Source organism: Crocuta crocuta, unplaced genomic scaffold, assembly GCF_008692635.1.
Source record: "Crocuta crocuta isolate KB4526 unplaced genomic scaffold, BGI_CrCroc_1.0 scaffold87, whole genome shotgun sequence".
NCBI classification, from domain to species: domain Eukaryota; kingdom Metazoa; phylum Chordata; class Mammalia; order Carnivora; family Hyaenidae; genus Crocuta; species Crocuta crocuta.
In genome coordinates this window covers 5,191,579-5,216,388 of record NW_027532166.1, presented here as the reverse complement: position 1 = coordinate 5,216,388, position 24,810 = coordinate 5,191,579, and the positions used below count along the sequence as shown (strand labels likewise).

At 35.7% G+C, this 24,810-nt stretch overlaps 1 protein-coding gene and 1 pseudogene across 1 annotated transcript in view; both read right to left on the bottom strand.

The window, feature by feature from the left end:
• Positions 1-5,747: 5,747 nt before the first annotated feature.
• On the bottom strand, positions 5,748-6,881 carry LOC144241947 (large ribosomal subunit protein eL21 pseudogene; annotated as a pseudogene).
• Positions 6,882-8,963: 2,082 nt separating this feature from the next.
• LRRC58 (leucine rich repeat containing 58) overlaps positions 8,964-24,810 on the bottom strand; it is a 41,916-nt gene continuing 26,069 nt past the window's right edge. The window contains exons 3-5 of the mRNA XM_077776754.1: positions 18,816-18,944; positions 17,882-18,159; positions 8,964-14,939 (exon numbers count right to left, since the gene is read on the bottom strand). Of these exons, the coding sequence (XP_077632880.1) occupies positions 14,731-14,939; positions 17,882-18,159; positions 18,816-18,944 (616 nt within the window). The 3' untranslated portion in view covers positions 8,964-14,730. The remainder of the gene's footprint in view (positions 14,940-17,881; positions 18,160-18,815; positions 18,945-24,810) is intronic.

The window sequence follows — 24,810 nt, the reverse complement described above, 5'->3', positions numbered from 1 at the left end:
AGGATTCCAGTTTGTTGTCATAGGTTTCTCTTATTATATTTTTAAATTTCTCCTACACTTGTCATCTTTTGCAGAATTCTTAATTTATCTACTTTTGCATGGTTTTTCTTAATTATGTCAGATCTTTTGCAAAGGAGGGCGTTTATATTTATTAGTACTTTCTACCTTTTTTCTATTACTTTCATTTTAACTCTAATCTTGATTAATTTGCTCTTCCCAATTTTTTTTACTTTGTTCTTCTTTTTTCTAATTTCTTAAGATAAAAATGAACCTTATTTTTTATATTTTCTTGAATAATGAAATCACTTAAGGTGTATATTTTCTTCTGAGAACAGTTTCCACTGTGACATTTGGGTTTTGGTAAAATGTGATCTCTTTTTCATTGCTTTATAGATACGGTATTTATAATTTTGTTTTATTTGGTTTTTAGTCTTCCTTACATTATTTATTTTCAACTTTATTGAATTAAGATGAGAGAATGTGGTTTTTAGAATCTGTTAAGGTTTTTATTGTGGTCAAATATGCGTGATTTTTGTAAATATTCTATGGGTACTCCAAAATGTTTTGTTGTTTGTTTGAGAGATATTAGACTCTATACAGAACTATTACACCAAATTTATCGATTGTATTATTCAATTCCTATGTCATCCCATGGTGTTATATACCAGATTTGTCCAATTCTGAAATAAAGTATTAAACTCTATTACTATAAATGCATTTTATCAAATTCGTCTTGTATTTCATATAATTTTTTGCCTTAAATATTCGGCTGTTATTTTGTTTTGATTATACACATATCAAAAGTTCAGAAATAACAGAAGTAAAACCAATGAATCATTGAAGTAGGAGTTAGTAGAAGTTTTTTATACATATACCAAAGAGACAGTTTGCCAAAACATGAACTGAGCTCAGGGGTATATTGTTCCGAAGCAGCTTATGTAATGAGAAAGCAGTGACTATTTATTCTTCACAGAAATTGGTTATAAAATTAGAATCTTCCTATAAGGTAGGGAATTGATCAGTGGTTATCTCAGATCAACCTTGGGAAACTGTGTAACTATTGCTTATGGTTTCTAGAGGCACAAGCAAGAAATGACCTAGGTCACATTAGCATTGCAAAATAAGCTAAATTAAACTTTATTTGTATGACTGACCTAGTTTTATCTGCTCAGGGAATTTTCAAGGCTGGTCTTTGTTGTTTTTTTGTTTTGTTTTGTTTTGTTTTTAACAACTTACACATTGCTCAGCCTGTGGTTATCTACATATGTATTTTATCTGTATATCTATATCTGTCTTTATAGTGACCTATTTATTCTAAGTTTTGTTAATCACTACCATGTCTTCCTTATCATGTTGGGCTCTGCTGTTTGACTAGAGCCCCTTCTAAAGTATTTAGTGGGAAAACATAGGTGTTACTCTCTGTCTTCTTACATGTCTGCAATCTTCTTTCACTGTGGAGACTGAATTACGTCTTGGGTGGTCATGGAGCTCTTGAGGTGAAGTCCTTTTCTGTCAGACATCTGTAGATGGTATTCTGCTAACTTCTGGCTGCTGGTGATGCAGATAAGAGGTCTGGTTCTGTTTCTTTATAATAAGGCAACCTTCTATGTGGTAAAAAAAATTTCCCCTTAGAGTTCAAAAATTTTACCAGTATACTCCTAAGTGTGTGCATGTGTCTGTGTGTCTGTGTATGCATGTGATTCAATCTCTAGTTCAATCTATTTCTTGGTCCAAGAAAAATGTCTCCTTTTATATGTTTAATCATCATCTTTCTTTCATATGTACTTTTTCTCCATCCAGATTTCCTATATTGCATGCTAAGTCTCTTGGGTATATCCTAAGTCTCTTGTCTTCTCTCTGATGCTTTCAGTCACTTTTTGTTTTTGCTCTGTGCTTCAAGATATTTTCTCCATTTGGAGGGCACTCGTGGGGATGAGCACTGGGTGTTATGTGGAAACTAATTTGACAATAAACTATTTGTAAAATAAATAAATAGGGAAAAAAAGATATTTTCTCCATTTGATCTTCTAGCCCACTAATTTAGGTCCCAACAGTGATCATTCTCTTCTTTCATTTATGTACAGTATTATTCTAAAAATCTTTTCTTTTTTTCTTCCATTTCCCATTGCCTCCCTCCCTCTCCCTCCCCACTCTGGTTCCCACCTTTCTTCTCTCTTTCTCTCTCTCCCTCTCCACTCTCTCATTCTCTTCTTAGTGCTAAAGGTCTTTCTTTTTTTCTTGCACTTGTATCTTCTTGGTATTTGTTCTCTTTGTTCTGGTTGATCTTCCTGTCTGCTACTGAGCCTCTTCGGATATGTTATTTCTTTTGTTGAATCAGGGGCTCAAGGCTCTTTGTGGAGTGTCGTAAGAGGCAGCAATCATAGATATGGTCAAAGGCAAAGTGGTTTCCTCTCTTTGAGCTCATTTGTGTAGAGATAAACTGGTCATAAGACTTTTATTGAAGCAGGGAGAAAGATACCCTTCTCCCTGGTCTGATTCTCTCAGCCTCAGAGGCAGGGAAGACACAGCTTTCCATTCAGTTCCTTCTTGTATTTTGGGGACCAGAAAAAAGTCATATATTCATGTGGGGCTGAAATCAATCTTTACTCTTAGGATCCACAAGATCTTGGAGGGCCAAGTTTTCCCTGGACATATTGGTTTGTTTTCATCCTGAGCACTTCCAGTGATGGTCTGTCTTGTAGTCTTGATAGGGGAATCCTGGCACCCTTTATCCCCTCCAGGATTCATACAGTGCCCACAGCCTCACATTTATTCATACACCCATAAGTCTTAGCTGCCATTTGATAAAAGGTTGTATTTGCTAGTTGGAGAGAAGGCAACTGTACTCAAACTGCCATCTTCTTGGTGTTCTAGTCCTTAGGTACTTAGTAAGTGCTTAGAAGGCTTGAGTACTTCTTGTGATGTCTAATTCTGTGACCTACACATCATCATTATAATGAAGGTGGAGAAGGAGAAAGAAGAGAAGGAAAAGGAGGGGGAGGAGAATAAGAGAATGAAGAGGAAGAAAAGGAAGAAAAGCATGACACCAGTGCCAAAACTCTTTAGTGATACAGCTATCTTTTGAAGACTGGTTCTTAGTACCAAGAGATTTCCTTAAATCAGTGTCTGCATCCAATATGACCTTTCCACCTTCCTAACTGCCTAATTTTATGAGGAGTGCACCTGTGGGTCTGTATTTCTGGATCTGTTAGTATATGAACGATTGCCTAATCTTGCCCTGGTGCTCATGGTTGCATAAAGAAAAGAGATTAAATGTTAGCTATCTGGGGCCAAAGTGCACACATAGGAAAATGACCTGCATCATGGTAATAGGCTTATTAATGATAAACAGATCCCTTCAAACCCTGATTTGAGAAAAAGAAACGCCTACTTTATGTTAGATCTACTTCTTGGACTTTGTTGTTAAGATGGCTTTGGCACTGCATCTTTGAAAGGAGAAAAAAAAAAATCAATCCTATCACACAATAAGCCCAGTATTGCTTGCAGGATCACCTGGCAGCTCATTTATTCCTTTCTGGGCCACATGGTCAGGTGACAGGCACTTTTGCTTTCTGTGTCCAGTTATCAAACTTCAATCTTTGGCTGGGCAGATGTGTATATATGCATGGGTATCTGTGTGCATATGTGTATGTGGGAGTATGTGGGATTGTACTAGGATTTGGGCTTGTCTGAATATCAATAGTGATTGACCCAACTTAAGTTCCTCTCTTTTTTTCAAAAAAATTTTTAGTGTTTATTTTTGAGAGAGCAAGAGAGAGCTAGTGGAGGAAGGGCAGAAAGAGAGGGAGACACAGAATCNGGGGGGCTTGAAGTCATGAACCACGAGATCATGACCTGAGCCAAAGTTGGACTGAGCCACACAGGCACTCCTTAAGTTCCTCTCCTTAATAGCACCTTGAAGAGATTATAGTACCTGAGAGCTCATAAGGATATACAAAAATATGTAAAAGAGTGAATCTTCTCTTTGGAATAAGTTTACAATGATTAACATGTACATACACTTATGTAGCAGCTTACAAATAATATGCATATCTAACTTCACTGTGGTTCACATATCAATCACCATCCTTCCTTACTGGGGTATCCATGAAACACTCAGGCAAGAGTGGCTGGGAAGCATCTTGTCCTTTCCTCCTCTTAGATACCTCAACTCCTATAGCTACACTAGTCTGGCTGCTTCTTAGTGTCAAGGTTGAAAGCTTCACTGTGAAGAAATCTCTTTTCTCAACTTATCACAGGTTGATGTCCAGTTCTTATATTATTGGATTTATGTCTCCACTGCATAGAGGTGTGATCCTGTTGTTTTCTCATTTTTCTCTACCTAATAGGTGTTGCACACTTATTAGAAGTATGACTCCTGTGTACACTGGTTTTTAGAGTGATGGGAGGAATTTTGGATTGGGAGAAGGGACAGAGAGAAAGTGCTGAGATGAAGGGAGCAGCAACATTTTGGAGCCGAAGGTACACAAACAACATAATGGGTAGCGTGCATGTACAAGTGTGCATACATGCGCACATATGTGTGTGCCCACACACTTGCATACACTTTGTATTACTAATGTCATTGTGCCTCTCTGCTGACATAAATTTTAACTTAAAAGTTGTCTCCATATCTATTCTGGCTAGCACAAATCACAGGAACCTTAGGAAATACTTCTAGTGACAATTGTTAAACTTCACAATTGCTAAAGAAGTAAAATCTTCTCTGAGGCACTTAAAAATAAGATAGGTTCTCACCTGGAATTGTCCTCTTGTGTAAAGTGGTGTGAAGATGACTTCTCAAACTCATCGCTAAATCTTTGATTCTGTGATCACTTAGAACTAGAGAGACATTCCTATAGCAAGCCAGTTAAAAATTAATTATAATTATGTCACAGCTTAAGTCACAGGCATCTGGTATTCATCCAATTCCTTCTTATCCATTAGTCAATTACACATGGCTTTTTTATATGACATGCTGTCCTCAGCAGAAATAAAAAAGATTGTTTCAGAGATACCCATTGACATGTCATTCACTACAATAAACCCTTGTAAGTGATATAAAGGGTAGAATTTTAATTGCAGATTCAGGGGTAAAGTTCTCATTACTAATTCTGCTCCTGGCTGTACGTGCACCAGCCTAGAAGGAAAGATGAAAAGACCTAACCAGAGATGACTAAAAAGGGGGTAGGGAGTGATGCAAGAACTTACAAACATTTGAGAGCTACAAAAATAGAAAGAGTTCTGAGCACAGATAGAATTAGATCTAAAATTAGGAAGAATCTTGGAGACCACTGTCAGGTTAAAAGAGATTAAAATGAACAATAATGACAAAATTCTAAAATTGTAGCTTTTGGGTTGTAACCTAAGCTTAATTTCGAAGATAAGTTTATTTCACGTATTTTTATTTAGTTCAGCTTTTAAAACTCCCAAAGTGGGGCGCCTGGGTGGCTTAGTCGGTTAAGCGTCCGCCTTTCGCTGAGGTCGTGATCTCGCGGGTTCGTGCGTTCGAGCCCCGCGTCGGGCTCTGTGCTGACTGCCAGCTCGGAGCCTGGAGCCTGTTTCAGAATCTGTGACTCCCTCTCTCTCTGACCCTCCCCTGTTCACGCTGTCTCTCTCTCTCTCCTAGAAATAAATAAAAATATTAAAAAAAAAAAAACCTCCCAAAGCAACATTTTAAATCCAGTTGTTATTTCTAGGAAGAAAATACACATAAGAACATTTTTTTTTAACAGTCTTGAGGTCTTTTATTTTCTTTTTTTACATTTATCATGCCATGAATTCATAAGGAATGGGCTCCCGCAGCTCAGGCTCCTTTCCATTGGTTCTCACGAAGTGCGCTTCTCTGGGCGGGGCAGGCTGGCGCTTCAGCTGAACCCAAGTACCCTTCTCCTTGGCTTCCTTCTTTTTCTGATCATTTTCTTTCACACGCTTCAGGAAGCTGTCTCGGCTCTTTGAGTGCTTAATATGCTCGTATTGTACATTAATACTCTTAGCAAGAATCTTTCCCTTAACTTGCTTGTTTACGACGATGCCAACAGCATGCTGGGTAACATTGTAGACTCTTCCAGTTTTGCCTGGGGCATCCCTTTTTGAACAGTGCCCATTCCCTTGATGTCCACAATATCACCTTTCTTGCAGATTCGCATGTATGTTGCCAAAGGAACAACTCCATGTTTCCTAAAAGGCCTAGAGAACATGTAGCGAGTGCCCCTCCTCTTTCCCTTTGTGTTGGTCATTTTGGCGAATTACTGGAAGATGGCGGTTCCGGCCGAAAGGCCCCGTAAGAACATTTTAAGAATATTTTCTTTTCCAGGAGTTTCCATGGCATCATGAACAACTTTACTTTTCCACTTAAATCTTCTATATTTACAAAGGTCTTAAGAGTGCATGATTATTCAGATTTAAGTAGTAAAATAATCATACAGTTTTATAGCTAGATCTAAAAGAACCTGCTGTAGAAATTATGTATAGTGCTTATAAAAATGTGCAGTTTAGTTGAACTTACTTTCCTATCATAGAATCTATGTTTATGGATTGACCACAGTGTTTCCTTCTAGGCAGATGCCTACATTTTCTTATCTTTCCTGGTAATGTCAATCTGCTCCTCATTGCTGTTTAGGATGTTAGCCATGTGTTTATCAATGGTCAAAATAACCAGAGCATGGCTTGATAAGGTTTTCCTCACCCATGGGAAGGCTATCTCTTGCCTTGTGGCTATAACCTGAAATATTTGACCAAATCATCCTTTCATAAATGTTTCTTGTAAAGTTGATCTGTTTGCTGCTTTTGTTTTCCATGATTCAGCAGACACTCTGATGTAGTTGAAGTTGGCTTCAATATGGCCAATCCACTTGAATATACCATCTTGTACCCTCAAAGCACTTTCAGTTCAGAAAAGAAAGTGGCTGACAGGGAGAAGCAAAGAACATTAGATTAGCAGTCAGTGCCTGATCTAAAGTAGGTGTTCAATTAAAAGAAACACACATATTTAAAAAAATAGATAAATGGATTCTAGCCCCAGCCCTGTCACTATTTATCTAAGAGAACTTGGGCACATCTCTTTACCACTTTGGGCCCATTTCTTCATCTGTTAAAAACCCTAGTCCACTGAACTGAAGTCATCATGAGGAGACTTTCACTTAAGAATTATCACCCTTGCTGGGCAACTGAGTCACCTACAACTTGGGAGCCCCCACAACTACTGATGCCTAGACTCTACCTCTAGTGATCAGGTTTTGATTGGTTTGGAGATGGATCTATGCATTTATATATTTTAAAAGGTCCCATGGTGACTCTAATGTGCAACCACAATTGAGAGCAGCTACCCAGATGAAAGCTTTCTAGAATCTTTTTCCTCCCTGTGGGAGAAAGACTAATTCATCTGCTTAGATGGCCAAAGTCTAATAATTTTTCCAGCTTTCTCTATTGGGCAGCTCTATGGGGTTTATGATTTGACCTGACCTCCTTTGGATCATGTTCTGCTCAGCCTTGTGGAATGCCACCCAGGAGTAGACAGCCCCTGCAGGGGAGGTCTGTGATTCTGGTTGGTTGCATTCAATTCAAGGAGAATGTAAGAAGCTCAATTTTGATATGGTAAAGCTGACATTTAGATTCCTTTCTCAAGTCCATGTCAATTTATTATTTTAAACTCAAGAGGAGGGAAACGATACTAACAAACATCACCAAATCTAATGCTACCCAAGTGTCACGATGATTAATTAAGGTACGTTCTTTAATATAAACAGTAACAAACTACCCAGATATTTACTCTTATCTAGTCTCCTACCAGATCTAAAATTATGAATACTTGGAGATGTAGTGCAGCAGCATCACTTTGATGATGGCTGGCAAATAACAATGCAGTACCAATACTGTTATGATTTCCTGTCATAGAATATAGTATTAAATTAAGGAGAATGCCATAGTGGATAGCAGTGAAGTGAGAATCCAGAGGCGTGAATTCAAGAATCAGACATTTGGATACCTGGACAAGTCTCTCTGAGCTTAATTTTTTTTTCATCTCTCAAACAAGTGAGTCCATTTCAGGCCTTTAAAGTTTCTTCTAGCTCTAACGTTCTAGAGAATGCTGATGGAATTGCTCATGAAGTTGGCAGTGACTGATGTGATGAATAGGACACGTCCAAGTCTTACTATCCTCCAAAATGTTCTGGCTTCCTATTTAGTATCTACAGTTTATAAGCCATTAAAAGGAGGACATCCCCAACTGGGCTGCTTAGGAAGCAGTTTTATCCTCAAGAAAGGAAAGAGATTAGTTACACCACATGTTTTTTCTCTTGTGCCCTTCAATTTCTGAGCCTATCTTAACCAAGAAGCCCTCTTATATATTAACCAGGGAAGTGTTAAGCTTTCTCCATCTCAGCAAATTTGAAACATTTACCTGGTTTTGCAAAGAGTGTGTCTTTCCTACCCACTCTGCTTAGCTCAACTCCTAACCAACCCCTATATTCTTACAAATTTTGGAATTTAGAAAAATGTCAGGTGTTATAGGGTCACCAAAATAATGGCACTAAAGAACAATACTAAATACTGTTAATATTAGTGTGCTGTAGTTACTATACTACTCCATGTTAAGATTGTTTGATTCTGGACTAAATGAAATTGAGTACCTGACCTTCATTAGCAAAAGGACCTCACCAACTTCTTACTTCAGCATGCATCCATAAGTGTGATAAGACTGTGGAAGCAAAATAACTGTAGTACAAAGGTACCTGGTCTAATTCATCTTTTATCCTTTGCATCTAGCACAGAGAGTAAACGCTAATTTATGTTTAATTTAATGTATGTATTCATGTCCTGAAAAAGTTCAACAAATAGATGAGCAGTGGTACAGCAAGTAAGTAGGCAAATACCAACATTTGGTATAATCCAAATTATAAGGATTTTAGATTTTCTACAAGTTCAATTAAATTAAAATACTTCCACTTTTCCAAAATACAGAATCAAATTCCAAGAAAGCGCTTTTAATAAAATAAGGCACAATGTTTAATAAGGCAAAATTCACACAGATGGTTAATATGACATCATATTCTCTTGTGTGTCCTGTGGGAAAAAAGGAGGTATAGAATTGAAGTAGCTTAAACATATTTTTAGAGCATTTACCATTACAAAGTAATATATAAATTTGACACACTTAACTATATCTTATTCTGAAAAGAAAATTTAATTGTTGAATCATGTTGCTGAATTACATTTATTGTTTTCATTAAGTTTTAAATATCTATATATTTATAGATATAGTCTTAATTCACAAGATTTCAAAAAGATAAAATTAAGAAATCAGACAATGAAAAGTAATTTGACTAAAGCAAAAGTATATATATTTTCAATATCCTTTGTTGATACTTTATAAAGTCCCAAACTTTATAAAAAGTTAAAGTTAAAATATTGGTAATTTAAAATATTTCTCCCATTATATTTTTGTTTCTCATGAATACAAAGTGGGCTCAGAAATGCAACATTTTTATAACAAAATTATAGGCACACAGTTTCTCCATGTTTAAACTGTTGTAAAGTGACTGTTGAAGTTAATGTTCCTTCTAAATAACATACATCACACCAATGACCACATCAATGTCAACCATTTAAAAGAATTCTCTTAAAACATCAGTTGTAGACAGAACTAACCAATTTAGTAATGTTTTTGTAGTAACAGCAATAGCACTTTCAATCTTATCCCAGTTTCTTCTACCTACAATTTAGAATAAAACAGTTTTATCTCATTTATTCACAGCCAAAGAAAGTAAGTTCTGATGAATGCACACAGTCAATCCAACCATGGCTCTGGTACAATGGTATATAAATAACCTTCATTAAACTATTACGTTTTAATAGTTACTAGATTGAATACTGTACCTTAGGACAAATTAAGACTAACAAATCCCAGGTAAAAGTCTAGTAGCACCCAAATCAGTATTACCCTGTGAGTAATAATTCAATAATGTTAGTTGTTAGTGAACTGTTATTTTCTACATCAATTCTTAACAAATATGGACCATGCAGAGACAGAAAAATGGAGATATTTACATGAAAAATGTTAAAACATAGCCCCTTGCAACCTAGTGTTAAAAGGAAACCTTTAACAAAATATCCTAGGTCTCACAGCAATAAAACCTTTATATCATGCTATTAATATGAACTTGGTTAGAAACTGCTCTCACCCTTAGCAGTAACAGATAAATTTTCTTCATAAAATAATATAAAAAAGAATATACCTTTCACTGATTTTGTTTCAGAGGACCCTGATCCTTATGGCTTGACCTTCTCCCATAGTATGCATGATTCATAGACATTAGACCCTGTTTTAGGGGAAGGAATCCCTCAGGTCACTCACAGTCTACCTCCCTCAAGTCAAATGCAAAAGGTCATTAGGCTATCATAAACAACTTACTACATGACATAGTGCCCCAAACTTTGGGTCTACAATGAAGGATTTAAGGCACACACTTTCTGAGCACAAATGAAGACACCGCTTCCTTTAAAAAGATCACCAACTTGACAATAAACTATTTAAAAAAATGATCAGGGCTATAATGAAAATACAAAAGTGGATTCTATTAAATTCATCACATTAATGTTATACAGAGTATGGTGCTTAATACAGAAACAGTGACAGTCAAGTACTTCTTTTCTGTACAGACAGAATCAGAACTATGTTTCACAGATCACGTTACCTAAAAACATACATATGAGCTTTTATTGTTAACACGCAGCACAACTTTTAAAACCTGACTATTTTGAACTAAATGGGGAGTAATATTTATACTAACATAATAAAATCTCTACTTTGGATAAGAAGAAAGAGGGTCATTTAAGTAAAAATTAGGTATTTCTAAATAAATGCAGCTTAACTAATTATATACACATCCTATAACTGATGTTTTGCCTACAAAGGGTTTTATTATTTAGAATAACTTTTTATAAATCAATTGCTATAATGCTTTAAAAGATCAAACTTTATTTGCACTAACTATTTGCTTAGTATTGTTTTCTTTTTTACATAGTGAAAAGGTAAACACTAACCAAGGCTGTACCATAAATTCCAGGTTAATGAGGTATTACTTTCTCCCTTTGGAAAGAGCAAAGTTGGCTGTAAGAAAATCCTATGCTGGCTCATCCTTACGGAAAGATGTGGATAATCTCCCAATAGCAGAAACCAAAGAAACTTAGTGATAAAGACTTTCAGACTGTCGTCAATGGGCCACATGATTTTGAAACATTTCACCATTACTTTAAAGAACTTTCTTGGCTCAGGGCTCTCCTGGGGTGTCTGGTGACTTCTCTTTTCCTGCCCTTTGTTACTTTTAAAGATTTATTTCAGTTAACACTCCAGCAATCAGCCTTTTCCTACTCTTTGCTTAAACTGATATTTACAACATTTGGTAGAATTGGTCTGCAGTATTACACTGCACTAGTGTGGACTGCCTTTATTTAACCTTATATCAACATAAAAATTTCTCAAATTTGAGGTACAGTTTACAATGCATCTTTATTTTTAAATTTGGTAACTTAAAGTTCCAAAGAGTAGAAAATTTCAGAATAAGACTCCTCTGGCACACATATAGAAGTAAAATATGCACAGTAAGCCTCAGATCTACCTCTGGTGCTTAAACACAAGAAAAACAAGAACCTTGACTAGCTTGTCATTAGGTCAGCCAATCCCCAGCACCATGGAAGCAAAATGTTTTATCAGCTAATCTTTTTATTTCCTAAAATCCTAGGACTATTCAAACTGAGTTAGTGACACTGAGAACTGGATTCTAAAAATAAAGATTACTAAAAATGTTCAATATACCCACATCCATTTCAAATATTAACACTTAAGAATTCCATTCTAAACACATTAATGCTGTGGTTAAGTAGTTTTATATACAGAAGTTCTGGTCACTAAAATTAAAGCAGTATCAAAAACTTACTTCACTATGAAAATTAGTGCAGCTTTTATAAATCTCAAAAAATAAAGTTTATTCACTAGTTTAAACACAAACAGATGACTTAGCAACTAAAGAGAGAGACTACCATTTAAAATATACAGCTATATTATTCAGGAATTGGATTATCTGGTTTCTAAATTATCAAGTCCCTTGTATCTCATCTTCTGGCTAATTTCTACCAATCACCAGTTATGAAAAAAGATAAGGTAGAGAAGAGAAACAAAAAAATCTTAGAAATTATTAGCAGCTCTTATAAAAGGTTAAGTCAAAGTTTGAAAAGAAAACAGATATTGATCTGTGTTTAAGGTACAAGACTAGCCCAAGGTCCCTCTACAACACTGCCATTTTAACTCCAAAAAGAAAAAAAAGATAAAACTAACAACTGAAATGCAGAGTTTTGTAAAAGTCACTAAAGACAGCTGCACACTGATCTTAGATTTTCAAATGTCCATGTACAACAAACATTTTGTTGTATATTATGGTATACATCTGCATATATAGCAAAGGTCAGAAACTGTTTCTGGTTGGACCTGTTCACATCTGTAAAAGATCAATCAGTATAACTTCTTTCTGGGAAGCTGAAAAGACGTAAGTATTGTTAAATACTATACTGACATATCTACCCATTTATTTTACAAAGACTAACTCTGAGAAGATTACCCAAGCTGTTGCTTAGGTCAAGCTGGTAATAAATTAGTAAGTAAATTTAGGCATTTAAGCCAGAAAAATTTGGTCCTATAGATTTGAGTATATTACCATGAATACATTATGTTCTATGAAAATATTTTATGTACTGATATTAACTAAGTCAGTTACAAACATTCTGGGCTTGCCGCTTAGGCACTGCCTAAGTCATCTTTACCTTTCATAATTTTGTAGTATGCAGCTTGCTGTGGCTCAAGTGGAAAAGTAAACAAAGACTTTCCTTACTTCCATTTTATGATATAATGACCCATATACTACATTGCTAGGCAGCAGAAACATACTAGATTACTTCTATAGACATAGAAAATTTCTGAATCAAAGGTAAAAAAGAATCTCACTACATTATAACAAGGTGAAGGGATTCACTCTATAGCAGCGTTTCACAACTGCAGTCATGAAACTCTCATGATGTTTCATGAATAACATAATAAACTCTGAACTACCCTACAGTATATTTTCTAAAATAAAATAAAATAACAAATAACATGTAAGACAAAAACTTAAAAAATGGACATACTATTATTACATAACAATGTGCTTTTAAGAAATGGTGTGCCCTAGTCATGAATGCCAGGAAGTCGGAAAGGAGATTCTCTGATGTTCCAATGTGTTTCTGACCTGCATATTACTGTATAGGGAACATTCACCAACAAAACATCATATTATTATTGGTCAGTTCCCTAATGACTGTAGTATGTGTTGTGCATTTTATAATATCAACTAATAATTGTACTATCATTCAATTTTTACTGCATATTAAACTAGTTTATAAAAATTTGGTCATTTCTAATAGCAATTAATTTATGAAACATTTTTCTGCTATACTTTAGATATATTTAATAAATTTCTTATGTTATCAATACATTACTTTCATAAAGTATTCTATGATTAAACTAGTTTTAGAAATTGCTCTATTTCACACAATTTAAAGGCTGCTTTAAAGTCTTTGTACAAATGACTATTGCCCACAATTTTATTTGGCTTGTTGTGATAGTTTTCTAGTTTTTATTTAAAATATACAGAAAGTTACAGTTCAGTACACACAGGCAAAGGAGTCAGACCTGACCTAAAAATTTTAAAATCATCTTCCCACTCCTTTAATGCAAGATACAAAGAAGCTTTCTGAGCTTACATCTCTTTTCAGTCAAAAGAAATCTGACAGATTTTTAAATCAAAAGCTATTATCTGTCTTATGATGAAAAGATTAATCAAGACTATTGCCTCCCATTAAATGTAAGTGATTGCTTACAAGGGATCACTTCATGTTTAAACAAAAATTTCAAGTTAAGGTGGCCATTAGCTCTGATGTCAGATTATACAGCTGTTTACCTCTTCTGTTAAAGCATATTTTAAAGTGATCTGCATAGTATGTCATGCTCTGCTCTGGCATCATTCCTTGAATAAATTTCTAAAATCTTGCTAGGATTAAGGCACTATAACAGTCACTGCTGGATTACAGAAAAGGAAACCACAATCCTATAGAACAAAAGAGCAGAACTGAAAAGTTTTAAAATCCCACTTAAAAGTAATATCCCTTACTTTACCAGTTAGTAGGTAAGAAAGGGTTAGGTCCTATGTAACCATCTGTGAACTTATCTGAATAGCTCTGTAATCTAGACACACAGGCAGTACAAGAAGGGAGGGCCCATCCTATTATAGGATAGTGTTCAGTCTAAACCCAAGGACAACTCTGGTAATAATTACAGCTCTGATCACTTCTTTCTTCATCTCAACTGTCACAAGTCACACCACTCATAGTTTATTTTAACACTGCTCTTCAGAATGCTCCATTGTGCTGTGTGATTCATGCAAAACTTGAGTGAAAACTGCAAAGAATCAGCTAAATTTGAAACTGCCATTCAGAGTGAATTATATTCAAAGAATCCAAACATGGAACCGGACTCATTCCTGCTGAATAGGAAGATGAAATCCAAAATCTTTTCCGTCATCTCCGACTCTTTCACAGACATTCAAGATGAAGATACGGTTTCCAGTAAACTTCAAAGTCTATTTTCTTTTCTAACCACTTTTGCTCAGTTCTTTCGGTGTTTCACACAACCCTGCATTCTTTTCAACCAAGAAGAACTTTCTGCATTCTGTGTGCAGCAACACTAGCTTCGTCCTCTGAGTCAGATTCGCTCTGGGATGTGGAGCTGTGAGAGGCAGAACTGCAAGGGGAAGAGCACTCTGGGGAACATAAGTAGTGCATCAGTGGGAGGCGGTACTTCCCACAGAAGTCCACAAATTTAATTTGTCTGACACAGCAGTCAAAGTAGACTCCTGGAGAGAAGAAGGAATTAAGTACAAAATAATCATTAGAAAGCAAAGAGCCATTTCTTTTTCAACCCTTCTCCAGCATTCTGAAGCAAAGTCCTATACAGTCTTCTCTTCTAAGCAGAAGCAATAGTTGCTTCTATAGGTGTTTAGAGAAATATCAGAAGGTCTTAGGGATGGCAATTTGGCTCCAAAGAGAAGGCCAGAAAAGATTTATCTTAAAGGGAGCTGGCATTAAAAGGCTACTGTTTACTTATTAGCTTGTTTTCTCCGTGTGACTTGGTGGACAGTGGCTGAGGGAGAAATTACAGGATACCCACCATGTTCTTCCTCTGTCCTCAAAGCCACTCCTTGGTACTACCCTTCAGTCAAGAAACTTAAAAAAAAAAAAAAAGCCCACAAAACTCCTTTAATAATGATCATAAGAGATTAGTTGTCATATACAAAATTTGCAGGAAGGAAATGACTTCTGGTACTCCTGTTCATTATGTACTGGGAAGGCAAAATGCCATTTTACATTTCCACAGCTTCTGAATCTACAGGTTTCAAAGCGGTTTCATTAATGATTTCACTTGATTCTCACACAATTATATATTGTTAGGCAGACTGAAACGAGTATTCCCTTTTTTGATTTCTACTTTAGTGCTCCTGAAACTGGGGCCTTTCAGCTAAGTAAAAATACGGCTAAAGCTGAGAGGAAAGCAGAGGTTGCTGTGGCTCAGGGTTCAATATTAACTGGACCATCTACAACTCTGGGTCCCATCACCTTTCTACAGCGGATCTCAGCCTCTATTCTCTAAGATTCCTCTGGTACCAACTACTCTGTGTGTATCACACAAGAGACTACAAAAAAAAGATGTGGTTCAAGGAAAGGAGAAACAATGATTTCTATTTATCTTTTTCCTAATACCTTTCCCATTAACTTAAAATTTTTCTGATCCTGTAAGAATTAATTCATAGTTTAAAAAGGGGATTTCATGGTATGTCACTTTGAACAATTTAGGAAAGTAAATAAATGCAATAAAGTGGTCAATTAGTACTGATAATAAATTCCCTAAAATGTGTTAGCATCCTAAAAACAGATGGAAGTAATAAAATAAAGCATTATAGAGTTACCATGAGCTAAAACAGTATAATACTACCTTGTCATTTCTGAGATCTCAGACTCTACAAAGACAAAAAAAACCTCACAAAATATAAATTTACTTTTATTTAAATTAGGGTTCAAGAGCTAATGAGTCTGAGGGAGAAAACGTCAATGGTTCAATTTATGTATAATCTCAACTTCTAAGCTAATAATTTAAAAAATATTTTTGTTCCTGAGACAAAGAACATGCCAACATACTAAAGAAGTCATTTAAAAAATCATTTTAAAAGGATACCACTGTCAAAGTCCCTTACCACTGTCAAAGCCAACTTGGGACAGGAGACCTACAGAGAAGCGCGTAAGCACGTCTAATTTGGCACAGCACACAGCACCTTCTATTTCTAAAAGTGAGTGGCCAGAAATGGTCCAGGGTATTGTCTTTTTACTTTTTTTCTTTTTTAAACCAATAGTGTTGCTTTTATTTTTTAATATTCTTTGAGGAACTTAAATCCTTTTCTCTCTTTTAACCTTCAAACAGTTTAAGACACAATACGACTTCCAGGGAAAATCCACCTGACTCTGATCATCATTATGCACCATTTCCTTAGCACCTACATTTCTCCTACAACAGTAAAAACCTTTTTGTAGCCCCTAGATTGGATTTTTAAGAAGCAGTCTTTTATGAGAGAGCCAAAATAAAATGACCTGCTATCAGTCACCAGCTCCCACCCACACACCCTGACACTTCAGGCCCTTCATAACTAGGCCTCAATGTATCTTTTACTCCTCTCTCATTACTTCCCTACCTGCACATTTGAGCCAAATTATTACTCAAACCATAGTGTGCTCCATATTATTTTGTCTCCAATTTTGCTCTCTCCAACTGAAGTTTCCTATCCTCAATTTTACCATATGAAAATTCAACTCATATTTCAAGAATCAGCTTATTTTTTCCAGACCAAATATACTCTCTCCCTCCACTGATTTCCAAGAGTACTTTGATTTTCTATTTTACTCTGCCTTACAGTATACCATTTCTTTAATTCTCTCTAAATACCCTAAACTTAAGAAATTTTGAGCCATGGATTTATAAGAATATCTAAGTCCAGAGTACATTCCAAAAACTGGCACATTCAGCCCATTCTTCTACATCCTGAATCATACTCTATGAAGGTACAGGATACTCAGAAAAGTGGGTCTACAAAAATGTCCTTTAAATAAATATGAAAGGTGGCTAAACATTTTGGAGACTCTTTTTAAAATGTTAGGACCGTTGAGGTGCCTGGGTGGCTCAGTGAGTTAAGCGTACAACTCTTGGGTTTCAGCTCAGGTCATGATCTAACGGTTTGTGAGTTTGAACCCTGTGTCAGGCTCTGTGCTGACTGTATGAGGCCTGCTTGGGATTCTCATTCTCCTTGTCTCTCTGCCCCTTCCCTGTTCACTCTCTCTCTGTCTCTCTCTCTCTCTCAAAATAAATAAATAAACTTAAAAAACCAATTTTAACTCTTAGGACTGTTTGTTTAATGCTTCTTTTGTGTTTCCTCTCATTTTACTGTCTTACTCTACTATCTTATGACAGTTCAAAGACATGCTGAGACTTTTTGGGTATTGCCCTTCTGTATGAATTGTAAAACAAACAAACCAACAAAAACAAACAAACAAAAGCCAACAAAAAACAAAAAGGAAGGCAGGGAGGGAGAGGTGGGAGAAATGTCTTACTTTCTGATAAAAAGGTGAAAGGATGAGGGAAACAGAGATTAAATCCCTTTCTCTGAAAGAAGACAACTAATTAAAAACACTTAGATCATCACTATAAAAAAAAGCTAAATGAATAGGAAGCATATACACTGAATGAACTTACCTCCGCACTTTGGGTTTGGGCAGTTGCTGGCTAAACTCAAGTATCTAAGAAGATTCCCAGGAAGATCGTAGGGAGTGTAAGAAATATTTCGAATTTTAATCGTCCGTGCAGCTAATTCCAGGAGAGTTGGAGGGTCATAGGTTAAATCTCTAACAAAACGAACAACCAATGGATTTCCTCGCAAACTCAATTCTTCCAAATGAATAAGATTGAGGATCTCTCGAGGCAGGTATGTCAGCAAGTTATTGTGAAGACTGAGGGAACGAAGCGAATGCAACCTACAATGAATGTAGTACCAAAAAAAATCAATGGCAGGGAGGAAGCTAACGACCAAGAAAGTTAAGCAAAGAACTTGATTTCCCTATGAGAATGAGCAATTAAAGTCAATGGAAGTAAAATAAAAAGGAGCTGAAACTAGATCAGTGTGCAGACTTGTAAATATCATGAAATGACACTTGCCCATGGAATCTTAAAGAGTGCAGAATTAGTATTCTGATATGCTAGGCTGATACAAATGGTAGACTTAAAGATTTTTTTAGTCTGCCTTATCATTCAGACACCTACAAGAAGAAAGATTTAAAATGCAACAGAAATCAAGTTCTTTCACACTATTTCATCAGGAAAAGAATGCTTCATATCAAATATAAAATCAATTAAAATTCCATAAAACCTGGAGAAATCTATGCCAAGTTACTCTATTTTTGATTAGAGAAAACCGGCTAACCAAATATTTTGAGGAATAAACCAAGGCATTTAAAAGTAGTGTTAAAAATAAGCAACTCACAGCAAACCTCAGAATTATAATTCTCATGTATCATTTACTTTGAGAATACCTAATTCTCTTCTACACATAAAATACATGCGATGAATACTTAGGACAAAAATTCCTAAGCATGGATCTCTATGTGTACTCAGATTGTCTGAAACTACTCACTGTGAAAGCTGAGGAGGCACACTTTGGATTTTGTTGTCACATAATACCAAGTAACTTAGAGAAGGCAGATTTGCTAATTCTGGTGGGATTTCTTTGATGAAGTTTCCTCCAAGATATAAACACTCTAAACTGTAAAAACAAATAAACAAAAACAAATCTAAACAAACAAAAATTGGACAAGAAATCATACTGTCTTTACAGAAAACACATTTTATTTATTCATTCAGCAAATGTTTTACTTAGGGATGTGTTATGTGCTGTATATATGGTCTCTAGAGAAATAAAATAATCTTCAGGGAACTTATAGGACAGGTAAGTAGGTTAGACATTGTTAGACAGGATTATAATTAAACACAAAACAAGGCCAAAAATAGTATAACATGATTAAAATACCAAAGTATACAGAACAGTCCCTAAATGATAGAGGAATTTAAAAAGTAGAGAAGAAAAGGACACAGTAGTAGAGACTGGGACAGGTTTTGCAAAAGTGTGACTTCAGCTGGACCATGAATTTAGCCCGTGCAGATGAAGAAGATACTTCAGGTTGGAGGGGAGAGCTTTTATGGGACAAAGAACACATCTTTCAACATAGAAGAGAATTCATGTTGAAGAACCCAGAGAGACGGCTGAAGGAAAGCCAGATTACATGAAGCCCGAGTTCCATGATGGTAGGCTTGGATTCGATGCACTGTGAGGCAATGGGAAAACCATTAACCTTTTTCTAAAATAGTGGAAAAACATGGCTGAACTCTACATTTCTTATTTGTTCTTACTATCACAAATGCATTCTTCAGGAATTATCTAAATAAATTACGTAAAACTGACCACTATCATGAAATTAAAGTTTTAGATAGTCATTTTATTTTCCATCAAGTTAACAACATTTCAGACATAAAATGTATTGCACCAAAATGTACTGCTACTTTTTGTGGTGATGATTGTATCTCACCAAAAGAGAGATGAATCTCTCCAAAAGATTTATGCAGGAAGTGGCAGAATCATTTCTTACAATGTACATAAATATAATTAAAATGTATACATACAGATCTTTTTCATTACTGTTACTTTTGTCTTCCTGTTAAATCTGCTAACTCAGTAGACACTAGCATTCTTTGAAGACACCTTTAAACGTGGGAGAAAATACCTACTAAAGTATATCCAAACTTCCAGGGTAAGAATTCCCTGGCATATTTTTAAAGCTACAAAATCCAAGCCCCATCCAAATTCACTAAATCAGAATTCCAGGGTAAATTTTTAGGGTATCAGTTTAAAAGTGTAATGTTAAAAGGTAAAGCCAAGTTACTCTGCAGAGCTATAGCTTTACAAATCCACAATTAGCACTTAAGGGCACTTCTTACCATGTAAATCTGCCAACACTTACTATTACCATCATCTGTCTTATTTTTTTGTTACTATTTGTTTGAAAAATGATACCATTTTGTTCTTTTAATTTGCAGTTCTCTAGTTATTACTGAATTTGGTATATTTTTGGCCATTTGTGTATCTTTAGAGAATTGCCTGTTTATATTCTTTACCCATTTTTCTCATAGGTTACATGGCTTTCTCATATTAATTTGTTGGGAGCTTTGTTGTTAAACATATGTTCTGCATAGCCTTGCAGCATGGTCTATTTTTGTTCACATTTTACATGTGTAAAATGAATGTGTAGCTACTAGGATTGAGCTTATTAACTGCAATTCAAAATTTTTACAGCATCTCTCATTATTTGGCCTTCTTATAAGCTGCTGGTTAGTCTTCTACCATAACCATACTTTTCCTTCTTCCCTTTATAATTACCAAGTTTTGTTCTTCCCCCCTGAAAATACAGGAGCTATAATGCAGATAAATCCTGTTGAACTGTTCCTTAACTCACATGATGCATTTCCCTTTTTCCCTTTTAATCCATTTTGCCTTAAATTTTATTTCTTTTCATTATCAATACTGCCTCCTGGTCTTATTTTTGTTAGTATTTATTTCATTTAATCCACCATTCACCAGAATAAGAATTTAGACCAGTTACTTTTTCTCACTATGCCCCAGTTTCTTCTTCAAAATGGAATATTATATAAAGTACCTAGTTAACACATACGAACTGGGCACCTACCATGTGCCAGGCACTATTCCAGAGAATAAGATCAATTTCTTGATCTTACAATCTAGTGATAGAAAATAAATCAGTGAATGTGTATAGATTATGACAGATAAGTTTAAGTGTTATAAAGAAAAGGTGAGATAATCAGATGGTGATCAAAGTGAAATCCTAGACAGGGCGGTCAGGAAAGATTTCTCTTAGATGACATGTGAATGGAGATCTGAATAGAACGAATATCCCTGAGGTTGAAAAATGCGTGGTGTGTTGCCAGTGTGGTACATCAGAATGGTAGAAGTGGCAGAGTGGTGGTCAGAGGTCAGATAGGTAGCCTGGGAAGGCCAGATCACAGGGACCTTTGGGCCTTAGGAAGGACTTCACCCTATGTAGGAAGAGTTCTGAACAAAGGGTACTTTTTTTTAACTTGATTTACACTTTAGAAAGATCACTTGGCTACTGTGTGGAAAGTAGCTTGGTAAGTGGTACAGAGAGGGGAGTATGATGGGAGGAGAGGAAGCAAAACAGATTGGAGTCTAATGCAGCAGCACAGACACAAAATGGTAGAGATTTACTTGATACATCTTTTCCTATCCTGTTACTTTTAACTTATTGGGTTATTTTAAGTATAACTCTTATAAATAGTATACAACTTGATTGTTGATATATTTAAACTTGTGTTTTCTAATACCACAGTGTATCTCAATATCCTTTTTTAAATTCTGTTCTTTTGTTGTGTTTCATTCATGTCCAGAGACAGGTCTAGCAAGAAGTTGCTATGACTGATGTCAGAGACGTTGCTGCCTGTCTTCTCTAGGATTCTGATGGTTTTCTGTCTCACATTTAGGTCTTTCATCCATTTTGAATTTAGTTTTGTGTATGGTGTGAGAAAAGTACTCCAGTTTCACTTTTCTGCATGTTGCTGTCCAATTTTTCCAACAGCATTTGTTAGAGACTTTTTCCCCCTGGATATTCTTTCCTGCTTTGTCAAAGATTAGTTGACCATACAGTTGTGGGTCCATTTCTGGGTTTTCTATTTGTTTCATTGATCTATGTGCCTGTTTTTGTGCCAGTAACATACTGTCTTAATGATAACAGTTTTATAACATAGCCTAAAATCTGTAATCATGATGCCTCGTTTTTTTTCTTTTACAGGATTGCTTTGGCTATTCAGGGTCTTTTGTGGTTCCATACAAATTTTAGGATTGTTCTAGCTCTGTGAAAAATGCAGGTGGTATTTTGATGGAGATTGCAGTAAATGTATAGATTGCTACGGGTAGTATAGACATTGTAACAATGCTTGTTTTTCCAATCTATGAGCATGGAATGCTTTTCCATTTCTTTGTGTTTTCTTCAGTTTCTTTCATAAGTGTTGCATAGTTTCAGAGAACAGATTTTTTACCTCTTTGGTTAGGTTTATTCCTAGGATATCTTATGGTTTTTGGTTAAATTGCAAATGGGGCCAATTCCTTGATTTCCTTTTCTGTTGCTTCATTATTGGTGTATAGAAATGCAACACATTTCTGTACATTTATTTTATATCCTATGACTTTCCTGAATTCATGTATTAGTTCTAGCAATTTTTTGGTAGAGCCTTTAAGGTTTTCTACATAGAGTATCATGTCATCTACGACTAGTGGAAGTTTGACTTCTTCCTTACAGATTTGGATGCCTTTTATTTCTTTTTTTTTTTTTAATGTTTTTTTAATGTTTTTTATTTATTTCTAGGAGAGAGAAAGACAGCGTGAGCAGGGGAGGGTCAGAGAGAGAGGGAATCACAGACTCTGAAAAAGGCTCCAAGCTCTGAGTTGGCAGTCAGCACAGAGCCCGACGCGGGGCTCGAACCCACGAACCGTGAGATCATGACCCAAGCGAAAGTCGGACGCTTAACCGACTAAGCCACCCAGGCGCCCCAACCTTTAATTTCTTTTTGTTGTCTGATTGCTGAGACTAAGATTTTTCAGTACTATGTTAAATAGTGGACATCCTTGTCTTGTTCCTGACCATAGTGGAAAGACTCAGTAGTTCCCCACTGAGGATATTAGCTGTGGGTTTTTCATATATGGCCTTTATGATCTTGAGGTATGTTCCATCAATCCCTACTGGTTGAGGGTTTTGATCAAGAATGGATGCTGTATTTTGTCAAATGATTTTTCTGCATCTATTGAGAGGATCATGTGGTTCTTATCCTTTCTTTTATTAATGTGGTATATCACTTTGATTGATTTGGCAATACTGAACCACCCCAGCAGCCTAGATATAAATCCCACGTGACTGCAGTGAATAATTACTTTAATGTATTGTTGGATTCAACTTACCAGTATCTTATTGAGAATTTTTGCATCCATGTTCATCAGGGATACTGGCTCATAATTCTTTTCTGTGGGGTCTTTGCTGGTTTTGGAATCAAGGTAATGCTGGCCCCGTAGAATGAGTTTGGAAGTTTTCCTTCCATTTCTATTTTTGGAACAGTTTGAGAAGACTAAGTATTAACTCTTCTTTCAATGCCTGATAGAATTCTCCTGGAAAGCCATTTGGCCCTTGACATGTGTTTGTTGGGAGATTTCTGATTACTGTTTTAATTTCTTTGCTGGTTATGGGTCTATTCAAATTTTCTATTTCTTCCTGTTTCAGTTGTGGTACTTTGCATGTTTCTAGGAATTTATCCATTTCTTCCAGATTGCCCAGTTTTTTGGCATATAATTTTTCATAATATTCTCTTATAATTGTTTGTATTTCTGAGTTGTTGGTTGTGATCTCTCATCTTTTACTTGTGATTTTATTTATTGGATCCTTTCTCTTTTCTATTTGATAAGTCAGGCTAGGAGTTTATCAATTTTATTAATCCTTTCAAGAACTAGCTTAGTTTCAGTGATCTGTTCTAATGGCCTTTTTGGTTTCTTCTAGTATTATTATTTAATTTTTTTTTTAAGTAGGCTCCATGCCCAGTGTGGAGCCCCAAGTGGGGCTTGAACTCATGACCCTGAGATCAAAACCTGAAATGAGATCAAGAGCTGGATGCTCAACCAGCTGAGCCTCCCAGGCACCCGTTTTTTATCTTTGTTTATTTCCGTAAGACTTATTTCCATTTGTCTTTATTATTTCCCTTCTTCTCCTGGCTTTACCCTTTATCTGCTATTCCATTTGGAGCTCCATTAGTGTAAGGTTAGGTTGTATATTTGAGACCTTTCTTGCTTTTTTAGATAGGACTGTATTGCAATATGCTTCCCTCTTAGGACCACCATCACTATATCCCAAAGGTTTTGGACTACTGTGTTTTCATTTTTATTTGCTTCATTATACTTTTTAATTTCTTCTTTAATTTCCTGGTTAGCCCATTCATTCTTTAGTAAGGATGTTTTTTAACCTCCATGTATTTGTGGTCTTTACAAATTTTTCCTTATCGTTGATTTCAAGTTTCATGGTGTTATGGTCTAAAAATGTGTGTGGTATGATCTCGATCTTTTTGTATTTGTTGAGGCCTGATTTGTGACCGTTTAGATCTATTCTGTAGAAAGTTCTGTGTGCACTTGAAAAGAATGTGTATTCAGCTGCTTTAGGATAGAATGTCTTGAATATATCTGTTAAGGCCATTTGGTCCAGTATGTCATTCAAAACTATTGTTTCCTTATTGATTTTCTACTTGGGTGATCTGTCCATTGCTCTAAGTGGTGTGTTAGTCTCCTACTATTATTGTATTACTATCAGTGGGTTTATGTTTATTAGTAATTGATTTATATATTTGTGGGCTTACAAGTTGGGGGCATTGATATTTACAACTGTTTGATCTTCTTGTTGGATAGATCCTTTAATTATGATATAATACCCTTCTTCATCTCTTGTTACAGTCTTTGTTCTAAAATCTAGTTCACCTGATATAAGTATGGCTACTCTGGCTTCCTTTTCATG